At 39.6% G+C, this 12,998-nt stretch overlaps 2 protein-coding genes across 17 annotated transcripts in view; one reads left to right on the top strand and one right to left on the bottom strand.

The window, feature by feature from the left end:
• LOC126236536 (uncharacterized) overlaps positions 1-12,998 on the bottom strand; it is a 302,827-nt gene that overhangs the window by 124,226 nt on the left and 165,603 nt on the right. Inside the window, exons 2-3 of one of the 4 annotated variants that reach the window (XM_049945910.1) lie at positions 6,088-6,315; positions 2,730-3,112 (exon numbers count right to left, since the gene is read on the bottom strand). The exons of 1 other annotated variant lie outside the window; for it this stretch is intronic. In XM_049945910.1, coding sequence (XP_049801867.1) covers positions 3,051-3,112; positions 6,088-6,315 — 290 coding nt within the window. In that variant the 3' untranslated portion in view covers positions 2,730-3,050. Of the gene's footprint in view, positions 1-2,729; positions 3,113-6,087; positions 6,316-12,998 lie in introns of those variants that run through there. 2 more of the 4 variants (XM_049945912.1, XM_049945911.1) reach the window with 2 other exon arrangements.
• The window catches only part of LOC126236547 (uncharacterized), a 342,194-nt gene that overhangs the window by 180,569 nt on the left and 148,627 nt on the right, over positions 1-12,998 (top strand). The window lies entirely within an intron of this gene.

Genomic DNA, 12,998 nt, shown 5'->3' with positions numbered 1-12,998 from the left:
AACAATCGTTATTCACTCGCCTTCAAGCTACACCGCAGACGTATTTCCTCTGGAGGAAACAAGTGGAGCGCTCTTTAATAGTTACAGCGTCAGGTTCCCTCAACCCTCTTCGGTCACTACATACAATTCATTAGCTGCACTTCTATCTGCAATGTATCGGTTATTCACAGCATGTCCGTTCCCTGTGCTGCCCTGATTTCATCACACTTGTATACAGTGCCCGCCGTGCCTTGCCTTCACTCCTATGTGCGGCGTCGTAAACCTGCGTCCCCGCATCGTTTGCTATATATCATCGTCACCCGCGAAGTAATATGATGTGACATTCGGTTAGTAACTATTACCTTCCAGCCATAGGTGCGAGAAATTTAGAAGATTTCAGAAAATACCACCCAGTACATGGCAACATTAATCTACAGGCTAGAATCATGAAAGAAGTGCTTTTGACCCCTTACCTATTACTGCACAATATGCATATGCCGTTGCATCGTTCGTTCCTTTGGAATACATTACATGATGCGTTTGAAAAGTTTCTCTAGGTATTCAGTAACTAGGTTTCGGAACGATGGTACAGTGCAACACATTGGAATAGAAGAATCTCCAAGGAAATGGATCAATCATGGATTTTCGATGTTCTCGACTCTACAATCTCCCGACATTAATCCACTGGAGCTTAATTTGGTATGTGAGTGGAGGAGGGATGGAAAGTGGACAAAAGTTGATGCAGACGTGTTGTGTAGGTTCCAGCAACGTATGATGCAGTTAGTAGCGAAATTTGCAAATGCAAGGTAGTTGAACGCCTTTCCGAAAGTGAAATTTGTTCGTATGTCTACGTACCGGAACTGTGAAGATAAGCTTGCACGATGGATGTCTAGAATGGAATTATAATGTGTAACGTAATGTGCAATTTAATGTCCTCTACGTATTGCGTCTTTTGTACCTCATTGGATACCGACGATGTTATTGTGTGCACTAGTATTTTTAACTGCTTTTAATTATCTCATGGACAGAGTAAAACAGACGTTTTTTATGTAAGAAGTTTTTGTTATGTCTTAATGTTTAAATAAAGACAGATAGAAAAAGATAACATACCACAATTGGAGGTTTCAACTGGATACTGTTTGATGCTTTAACTGAAAAAGAATGTTTGGAGCAAATTCAACTTGAACATCTGAGAGTCCGATTCCCATGGCATTTTCTCGTCTCACCGAGCTAATGGGAGAGCTCCACCTCAGCCCAGAATTAGTGCTACTTGTTCTTAGCCCCGCTGCATGCAGTAACAGCATTACCAGAGCCTCATTTTCTGCAAAGCATTTCTGTTAACCAGCGAGTCGGACTAAGGTTAGGTAGATACACTTTTGTCTTGAACTGGGATGAGAAATCAAATGTCTACCGTGACGTGCGGCATTTTTTCTCAATCGTGTGCACTGTTGTCTACTCCTATCAAGCTAATTATTTGTTTTGCGGCCATTTCGGATTTATATTTAATTTTAGTACTGAGCAGAATAAATTTATGATTAATGTATGGTTCGCTTAATCTAACTGATAACGATATTCTTACCTGTCTCGATTTATCTTTCTGTTTATTGGTGTAACACAATTTAGTAGCTTTCGTTTTGCATCATACTTTTTTTTGGATATCTGATGTTACCCAAGAAAAAATGAAAGAAAGTACTGATAAGACGGGATGTATGCCTCCGAGTTTTTCATTGTGTTAACAATGCAGGTTACCTTATTACGCGTCGTGCATATTACTCGGTCGACTTTCACGATTCCATAACGCAATTGCTACCCTCTGCCGATCGAAGGCTACGTACTGTAGCGTGTGACATGGCCGTGTGTTACGTAACTGTGACAGAGCTCGAGATACTGCTTGTTCTAATCCTTCAAGAAACTGAAAAGACGAATCGAAGAGTTCTTGCACAGATGGAGCTACCTTTCCTTGATCATGACAACGACACAGCATGTACATGCGACATATGTAACAACCCGACACCATGTATACGAGGTAACAGATCATCGTCCATACACCCCGACTATGCCCCATCCGCCCGTCATCTTTTTCCAAAACTCGATGAAAACTTTTAGAGGGTTTCACTTTGATAGTGATGAAGCGGAGCAAGTAGAAGTAATGTTATGGCCCCTTCAACAAAGTCAAACATTCTTCAGAGAGGGTATCAAGAAACTGTTCTCTTGTTTGGATAAACATAGTGACAGGAAGAATGAGGATGTAGAGTGTTAATAAAGTTTATTTTATTTAAAAAGCTTTATAAGTTTTCACATATAAAAATTCTGAGGCATTACTTTTCGGCACGCACCTTTACTTACGCTTCAATCGGCAAGATCTAGTAAATGAGACGGTACGCGGTCACTTTTATTACTTCGATAATGCGAACACGCATATTGGCGCGATGTTTCAAATAGCTTGCAATAAATTTATATAGAACCGTGAGATATGACACTATTTCTTCTGGATTACAAATTTTTCACTTATTTCCCAGGCCAGGTAAGGCCCAGCCGTGGCGTCAGTCGTGAGTCTTTGCTGTGGCCGCCGTTGTCCTCGTGGCAGGCAGTGTGTTAGGGTTGGAAGTGGACATTGGGAATATAGGAGGTCAGCGTGGATGACGGATGAAATGCGTTTGATGTTATTAATAACAAGCCGTAGTTTGTCAGTATTTACGTGAACCTGTAGGTAGAGAAATATCTTCTACCGTTTAATATAACAGTTGACGTCATGAAACTACACTTTTATTGCGTCGGAATACAACTGTTATAGAAACAACAGAAACATAAAAAGGATACAAATGCAATGTTTTTAATACTAATGCTTACAGTAATGTTATTTACTGCATGTCGTGAAGTAATCAGAAACTGACACACAATAGGATGTGTAGATTCGACCGGTTATTTTTAAGTATAAGAGTCAAGTTCTGACACTCTTCCAGTTTCTTGGCTCCTCTGCAAACAGCAGATGTCTTCAGTCAGCAGTCCATCTATCTATTCTCCACTCCCTCGCAGACGATTCAATCTGAGCCAACTGATTTGCAATACTCCTAGTTCCTGGGACAATCTGACAGGTATGGTTTGCATTGACTCTTTGGTTTCACCACGTAAACTGCAATTAAGAGAAATGCGCTTTAGTAAAGATAGGAGGTACAAAAATAACATAGCAGTTTAATTTTACTAGTGATAAGACAACGGTAAGTCTTCACCTTTTTTACATAGCACGAATTTCACTGTCAGCATTGTGACAAGATTATGTTACGGTCGTGTATCAGAGATAATGTGGGGTCACACGGTGTGCTATGTTACAGGGTTCCTATTCTTCACTGGTACTATAGCAGACCGTTGGAAGATAGGCGACGCGAATAAACCTGACTTGTAACTTATTTCGAAAGTTGAAGGATGTCACTAGAACCAAGTTCCTCTAGGAGGGTAATGCTCCTGTCGTGCGAAGCATTCAGTGAGCAACACATATATCCTGTGACGAGGTAAATGACGATAACTTGAGGTTCCTCGGTTTCGTTTGCTGGGAACTGATCTGGCGATCTCTGATTTTGTGTTTAATGAATGGTCAGCACCGCCGGTCCCCAGTAACCGTAAAACTTTGTCGGACGTGAGACCATCTTAATAGTAGAACGATCCAACGTGACGGGATGAAATGCGTTTACTCTGTCCTTCGTGTACAGGTCAGGAACGGTATTCCGCCGTCCAAACGTTCGCCCAACCCATAACGAACACCCTTTTGTTGCAAAAAGAAATAGAGAAATCAGTCATCTTGACAGTGATGACAGCTACTGACAACAAAATTTACACTCTTGACAGTTCAATTAACAACAGTGTTATGTAAATACTAATGCTTATCATAAAGAAAGGACTGAATGAAAGAATACCATATGATACGAAACAGAAAGAATTCAAGAAATTATTATTTACGAAGGTTAAACCCCAGACCATAAATTGACCAAAGATAACATTTTTCCTAGAAGAGAGTTGTAGCCCCATCGAGCTGTAAGATTGCGGTGACTACAATGTAACTCGGCAATGGAGATGTTAACTTCATTTCTCTCTTGTACTCTTGCAATAGTAGTACGCATGTTAAGCGCTGCTAGGTTATTTTAAAGACGATCTGAAGTTTAAAAGTTTTACGGTTGGAATTATTATTCAGAAGTGGGACTGAAGTAAAATCATCTTTACCGTTTAGATAGATAACGGGATAGTTGATTGCTGATTTGTGATGGGACTTAGCCTTCGTGATACTTAATAGTCACCAACATCAAAGGACACAGATAGAGACTCATCGCTGACATAAATTCAATTATTAGACTTGAATAGACAACAGATAAACGCAATCACAAAGAATTTACAATTTCGCCGTACTGTCAGAAGCTATCGTCAAAGTCAGAACTGCGGATGCTAAACGACGCAATCACCCTGTAGAAACACTGAATGAATTAGGTACCTTTCTCCATCACTCAGAATGCCAAGTTTGGAGAGCGCAAGATCACCGAAATGTTATTTGTTTTGAGAGACACCAAACGTTTCTAGTGGTGAAACCTTCAGTTTTCCCCAACTCTAGAAGATTCACATTTTATTAGAATTTGAAGAATTATTCTCTTTGAATTGCGCCCATGTTACTCTGCACGATCCCTGTGAAGTTACGGGCTTTAGCTTTGTGTGAGCTGCGAGGCCACCTTCTGTTTATTAATCGTCCGCAATATTATAGCGCCTGGGGCTGGAGCATTTCGGTCGGCTCATCGTGAGTTTTAATCGTGATATTTTGCTAGGACACGATGAGCAATTTCACAGTATAAGCACAGCTCTTCTGAAAGCTTCGATAGATGGTGCGTTTTCCTTAACCACTGTTCTTGATGACTGCAATGTATCAGCCTCCATACAGCAGTGGCCACGAAAAGCCAAACTAAATAATGTCGTGGTTGTATAGTAACAAACTTACTATACATGTAGAATTTGCCGCTTTTTTTTTCTAGACATTTTCATCTAAATATTCATTATTTATCTTTCATGTACTCTTGTACTAACCAACACGCGTGCAGGCACAACTTCTAACGCAGTGGAAATCTTAACCAGTAATACGACAATCCCACATCTTCTTCTTTCGCGATATTTTGATCTGGCCTAAGTAACGTGCTTTTATCAGGTTCTTTTTTCAACCTTCACTGACTACTATTTAAAATGTGTGGCATGCTGCTATTTACCATATAAATGCCCGATATTTGGGAAATTTTTTGCAATGGTTATACGGTTGATTGCTAGTACAGTGTGTCATCGCCTATAAGTAGCATATATTTCGGTCCGATATTACATTGTAGATGTCTCACTAAGCAAATGAATGAGTCTGTGCCCTAATTTAATGCCAACATGATGTTTCCGATATGATGTAGTCCAGTACGTTCACTTATCATTGCCCAGTTCACCTAATTCTTCGTCTCTATGTCAACGCGTCGTTAAATCTTTAACTTCTTTAAACTTGCAAGATTATTTCTACTTGTTCCTAAGCGTATGACGGGTGTTGTTTATACACACTAATCCAGTTGTCGGCATTCTACAGGGTATGAAGAAAAGTGTACGTTGCCTATCGGTTTATAGTGTTAAGCTTAGTATAGGTGTGTGTACTTCACTGCCAACACATTCACTGTGAAAATTAACCACACGCTACGGACCGCGGCACTTGTGGCAACTTACGTCGCCGGTTAAAATATCTTTTCGTAAAATGTTGAAACTATGGCCCACTGCGTACTTCATGTCGCGTTACACGACATAATCCTCCTAAAAGAATTCAAGGGTGTGTAGTGAGAAACATGCAGCAGTTTTAAGGGGCAAGAAAATTACTATAAGAGGTGGACTAAACATGCGCAGCAAATTGCTCTGAATGGTTTTGGTGGAGAATCATGAAGACTTGCAATTTCGTAATTTCGGTGAGGCAAGGGTAGCCACTGTTCCTTGATGATTTGATTTCACTCATATTTTCACTTTCGCTGTGGGACCATTCGCGAATTTTTATGCTGAACAAACTGGTTTCATCTTGTCAATTTTGAACAGAAAACAGTTCTGTTTAAAGTAACTTACCTTTCGGTAGTTGGTTGTAGCAAGAATACAGCTTCAATGAATTAGCATACAAGTAGAACTTGTTGTCTGCTGCGACACAAATGGTATCATCGTCATCTTCCGTGTAGGACGACCTCCCCAGAAAACTACTCTCAGCCGTGATATTGCCGGTGCTTAGAGTCTCATTCCCGATGTTGGCGGTGGTCGACTCTTCTGGTTGTCCGTGGACCTCCGCCACTGCTACCAGTGCTGTAAAAGTCAGTGAACGTAATTACAGATGGCTATTTCGTCTAATGGATTTTAATGCAACTCTCCCACTTAGCACTGCAACACTACTGTATGTTATATATGTGTTACTTGAATAGTCCACTCGTCCCTGAAAATAAAAAAGAACGAATCAACAGCGACATGCACGCTATGTTCATATCGGACATGTTCTCGTAATTAATTTCGTGTTCCAATATACTATGACAGTGGTCTTTCAAGTTCTTGTTGGATTGTTACTATCTCATAATTAAATTGAAAATATTAGTACTTTCCTCACTTATATTTGGGAAGGGTTGCCTTTTTAGTAAGGCTCTGCCACACTGAAGGCTAGTCAGATATTTGGCTGATAAAGTTAGGTTCTTCATTGGTTTTGACATCAGACAGCCCGCTCTACCCTTAGTAGTAAAGAATGAAAAGGTATTGCAGAAGCTGGAAGCCTTCCTCGTTACGATCATGTAGCTGGGGTTTCACTGAAAAGCACACATAACTCCAAGTGGACGGCTCTGTAAAGTCTTTTGCTCCTCATCAAGATAATGAACGTAACCTATTAAAATATTGTCCCTGTTCCGTCCACTGAAAATCACGTGATAGGGAAGATTAATAGGTACCATTAGTATTTGTTTGTTTCTCTGTTACATTCAAACTAAATTTAGAGGTGAAGAAGTGACAGCCTTGCATGGAGCGTCTCACATAACTTCTTGTGATGTTCCGAAAATTGTACGATGGGAGACATCAGAGTCATTTCACTATCTACGTTTAGTCCAAGACACTAGTACATACACGGTTCCGTCACAGGAATGTGAACACCGCCTTTGTTCGACATCAACGCGAGATAACCACTCAATGACGGTAGGGCTCAGTATTAACGCTGGAGGCTATGTAAAGATCATCAGGGAGCCGCGTGGGACAGTGCAATAGTTGGCATAATGCGGAAACGAAGCTATTTATCTGACGTCCAAAAGGGTATGGTTATTGCTTTTCAGGCAATGAGTGGATGCACGCCTCAGTTTGTATTCAAGTGTCACCCTGCTTAAAGTGAAGTGTGCATGGTAAAACTGCACTATCGAAAACTGACAGCATGACCAGTGGGGCAACATTGACCATAGATGACAGAAGTGAGAGACAGCTGCGGAGATGTGTACGGATGAACAGGCATGGTTCAGTTGAGGGAAAGACGCCCCACATGAACCACGGGGCTACCAGCACTGTCTACTCAACGATTATCGCGCGAAAGTCGTTGTTTTCCGCTGTCCACAATAGGTTCCAGATTCGTACGCTCACGTCGACTGCTGATCACCGGCGACGAAGGCTTCAATTTTCACTCCAATACCTGAACCGGACCTGCTTTGAGCGGCCGTCTGAGGCGAAAGACGTTTTATGCTCGATCGGGTATAAGGCGGGTGGCGTGTAGGGCGTGAAACGTCTCAAGGCAAACAACCTGCAATGAGTGAGGGAGCGTTATGGTCTGAGGAATGTATTCGTGTCGGTGATTCTTCATAAAGGAAGCCATAATCGATCTAAACTACTATGCGTTTGTGCTTGAGGACCGTGTCCACCCCTCCATGCAGTTAAATGTTCTTCGGTACGATGGCATCTGCCAAGAACACAATGCATCCTCTCACTGTTGGATCTGTAGTTTGCTCTTAATATGACTGGACATGTTTCCTTCTGTTCTTTGGAATGAGATCTCAATATGGTAACTTTAGTGCTCTTGTACTTCTCTTTATACTCTGTGGTCAAGGAATGTGTTTCCAGTAATTGCAGTTTTATTTTATTATGCAATTGTTTTGTTGGATACTTGTTGTCAGTTTCACTACGTAATTTTCTGTAAAGAATATAAGAGTTTTTTCACTGCACTCGCTTTCTTCAGTAGCGTCTATTATGTGGCCAGTATTTGGCTTTCTAATTCTTACATGATTCTCCCCCAGTTTTTTTTGTTTATGCCACTTATTGTTTAACATTGTTTTTTATGTGCCTGTTCGTACTTATCTTTACCTTTCTTTAATCCCTTTGTTAGTAGTTTGTTTAGTTAGTGACTTGTAGCGCATTTTTCGTTGCTCTTCATTATTGCAGTACATCTTACGTTTGTAAGTCCCTCTTATAGTTTTTACAGATACATCTGAAATGTAACGCATGAGAAAATTTTTAGCCAGCACACCGAAACATTTCATAGAGGCTACGAAGAACGTGACATCTTACGTTACAGTTCAATGTGCACAAACAAACGTTGTGAATTGACTCAATCTCTGTGTTTTGAAGGCGGTGTGAAATGCGTTAGAAGATATTCCAAAAATATTATCCTTGAATAGCTGAAATTATATTCTATGATTTACATTTTCTGGTTTTTTAATTGCAGTGAGGACGAAACAGACGACCGCATGGGAAAAATCGTTGAATTACACACACGCAGAAAAATGATCGAAAACTCTTGTTGCTTCCAACAACACTAAGGTGAAATAAAATTGCGAAAACTATTGTCAGCAAAACGTAACTGGTTCAGTAACATTTTTGTTTTATAACTAAAGCTGGCGTCCTCTTTTCACCATTCCCACAAGAGGTGTTGCGTGCACATTCCAGCTTAGCGTCATGGTTCTTTACTTCTCAAGTGTAAAAGGATTCCAAAACCAGTCACTAACTCTCAAAATACATATAGCTATTAAATAGTAGGTCGAAGTACTGATTTCGCATTTCCGAATCTGATTCACCACAGAATTAGGTTTCGTTGAAATGTCTCAAGAGACCCAGCTAGTCGACATTGACGTAACTGATCGAACCAGTAGAAACTAATACCGCTCAGTAGTGGAAATGTATCTGGATCTAAGAAGATGTCTTTAAGGTCCTATACACAACATTCTCCAGTTCCAGGAGAAGTTAACCGTAAGTCGAAAGAGCGACAAAGCATTCCGAGCGTCTCGAAAAAAGCATGATTGGATGCCAAACTCGTTGTAGTTGCAGATTAGATGAACCCCTATTATACGCACGGTTGATGACCATTTTGGAGGACGGAAGTCTCCTCCATATAAAACCAAACTGATTCAGCAATTAGAAGTCTTGTGATACTCATCAACTAGGAATCGCATTATGGGCAATGTCGCCCACTTCGAAGCCTCGTTCCTTGAAATATTCCGAACAATATTCGATACAGTTCCGAAATGTCATTTAGTGAACATCGTATGAGAATACCGGATATCGGACCTGATTTATGATTTTATTCGGTAACTCACTGCAGAAATAGTTCAACAAAACACTCTTAATGGGACAAAAGTGATAGTCGGAAAGATATTTTCAAAGGTACGACAGCGACCTATGATATGGCTATAACTGTTCACACCTTACACAGTATAAGAGAAGTATCCCATAGTTGGGAGGTGGTAGTTGGGACGAAAACATAAACAAAATGTCCCGAAGATATGAGGTCTAAGATACATACTTTCAGACCACGTGTACTTGGTGATACTGTAAACCGCTTTCACAGTTCATTTCAAGTGCAGCATATACGTTAATTCTAACAAAACAGGTATGTATTTTGAACAGCTTATGAAAAACATTTACGTTGTCGTTTTTTCTCTGAAACTGCCAGAACACTGATGCCTGCTGTTTCACAAAGAAAATACCAAACTCCATTTTGAACACCTCCTTTACTGATGGCTCACAAGTGCAGTTCTTAAGTAATAGCTTGTAAAACTACGACACCGTGCAGCACGTATTTTCCAGCTACTTGGTTTCATAAATTTAAAACCATTTTTACAACTATATGTACTTGTGAAATTAATCATAAATGATATTTTATGAGACTGTAATATATGATAAAAGAATAAATAACAAATAATTATGTCAAGTCGTTATAGTAAATAGTCTGGAAATGACAGGGATGTTATATTTGTATGACACGGGTCATACATTTCATGTAACAATAATATCGTTGGCGTAAGAACGGAAGAGGGATGGGTTGCGACCAATCTGCGTTTTGGTACAGACATGTGTCTCTGGGCAGATATGACAAATTGTGCTGGAATTGGTGATATAATAAGGGGGAAGCTAAGATATAAGTGAGGGAGCACGTGTATGTGCGTAGTACATGACCGCAAGAAGGTTTTTAGAGTTAATGAGAAATGCAGTGTGGCCCAAGTTTACTCACGTTCATCGCTAATCAAACGAGCCTACTGTCTATACTGAATTTCATAAATGGGATTACATCGTGCTGCAAACAACTCATCGCAAAGTAAGATACATCCAGTAGCTTTATAGTTGTGTTACACGCATGCTAGTATAATAGTAGCTTTCTTGGTTCAAAAAATAGCTCTGAGCACTATGGGACTCAACATCTGAGGTCATCAGTCCCCTAGAACTTAGAACTGCTAATTTTAACTAACCTAAGGACAGCACGCACATCCATGCCCGAGGCAGGATTCGAACCTGCGACCGTAGCGGTCGCGCGGTTCCAGACTGAAGTGCCTAGAACCACTCGACCAGCACGTCCGGCAGCTTTCTTGGGACATTAGATTGGTCCAGTCAAACCACCAACGTAGTCCTGTCCTCTCATCATAACTTCCGAGAAAGTCTTAAGGGAAAAATATAGATAAAAAGGATCCGTTAAATTGAGAACTAATTTTCAATCAAGCAGTCATTGTAATAGAAAGCTGTAGTAACTATGGTTCTTCATATGGTGCAGCACTGCTATGCTAACACAGACAATCAGTTGAACCGAAAAGTTATATAAGTGCAACACTTGTTTGAGTGACAAAACTATACTGGCTATCTTGAAGCAAAGGTAATTTTATGATTTTATGTTTTGTTCTGTAAATAACATATCTCTACATAACATTAGTACAGGCAGTAGGTTGTTGCCTTGAAGGAAGGTTTCTACGGCCCTATTCTAATAGTATCTGATAAGGATAAGGAATTAATTACTTCCGGTCACGACTAAAGATATTTTCAAAGACACAGCTTTATCGTTATTTGCGTGACGCAATATAGTATCTACGAAGTGTTGCTAGTCGCAATTAAAATTTTTATTAGAATTATTTCATCACAGATTAACGTCTTTAGTGTTCATTTTACGCGTGTTTTTCACATCGAAGCTCGCACAAGCGCATTTTGTTTATTTACCGCATTACCTTTGTTAAAGTATTTGCGTTAATTCAGTGTAATTAGCTATTTACCAAAGGCAGCTTTCAATCGTTTTGGAGATGGAAAACATTTTATTCTGATTTCTAAGTTCATTCATACAACAACTTTGTGATACCTAATCACGGTTTCCTACAGTAAGACTGCCACTCGTAGCCTTCTTTTTTTTTTACATTTATAAAATTTTGTACACAGCAAATACTCGTGCAATAACGAATGTGTTGGAACTGTCTAAATAGTATCGGTAAGAATCGACTTCCATATTAGATGCTTTGTTTATATTTATTGTGCAACAGTTTTATGCACAGGAGAGTATATGTGAGTATCATGTTACGATACAACAAGAATATAATGTGGTCCAAGTGTTTTAACGGTTGCTTACTGCACTCTGCTGATGATTCGATATAACAAATAGTTTACAGTGGACGAGATAAGCTTCACAATAGCGAAGATTAACAAGTGCTCATTCGAAATAAGATATGCATTTTAAAGTCTTCTGGATTGTATTTAATTTTTTTTCGGCCAATCGACTAACTTTCTATACATGGAAATAGCTTTTCGCATGGATTAATACATGAGAAATTATGTAAAATAGGGGTAAGAAAAAAATGTTTATCGTCAATGACAGATAATAAATTCTGCCAATACTTACCAGCAACAAGCAACAAAGCAGCCTTCATTGTACTCGACAAAAACTACTACTGCTCTCTGCGTTATATTTTCATTTATATACGTTTAATGCCCGATGGCATCATCGAATGTTATCGTTAAGTTCCCTCCTGATTTTCCGTTCCGTGAACTCTGGTTGCAGCAACTAGCAGCAGATTGACTTTCCTTGTACTTGAAAAGATCTGTTATCGTTCGCTATGTCAAACGTATTATCAGCATTACAACTACAGCATTCAATAAAACTGGTCACCATACTTTAGGCACAGGCTGGAAAAGAATATTTTTTTTCTCTCAATAAAGCCCATCTTTTAATGTCGTACTTCTCGAATGGTGATGAAAGGAGGTGAACAGATGTCAGTGACGTTTATATCATTCACCGTCCGGTATAAAGAGCTTTCCATTTTGAAGAGGAAACTCTTGTGCATAGAGGAACTTTAGTACCTAGATACTACAGTCTAGTTACCAATCTCAGAATCATACGAGGGAGTGTTCTCTAGAGACTACGTAAGCAGTTTCCACCATCTTCTACATTTTTTTATTATTCTTAGACGTAATGTTGTGTTTTTTGCAGCATTTGTAATTTTTTCTAGCTCTACACCTCTACGTCCTGTATAATACATTAAATCTATTTGAAATATGTGGTTAATTCTTTAGCTACAGACTGTTATGCAAATCTATACATCTAACTTCCCGTGGATTAAATCTGGGAGCGCCATATCGTATGGGCATGTAAAATTCCCCTCCTTAAAAAATCTTTTGGCGTGTAAAGAGCAACAAACCGACGCCTTCTGTAGACACTAGCAGTCAAATGAAAGGCTAGACGAGCATTGTTTGTTAGGATTGAGTCTAGCAACACAATTCAAAACGGA

The sequence above is a fragment of the Schistocerca nitens genome, chromosome 2, assembly GCF_023898315.1.
Source record: "Schistocerca nitens isolate TAMUIC-IGC-003100 chromosome 2, iqSchNite1.1, whole genome shotgun sequence".
NCBI classification, from domain to species: domain Eukaryota; kingdom Metazoa; phylum Arthropoda; class Insecta; order Orthoptera; family Acrididae; genus Schistocerca; species Schistocerca nitens.
The sequence above is the reverse complement of the archived record's forward strand: the minus strand, read 5'-3'. Positions and strand labels throughout refer to the sequence as shown.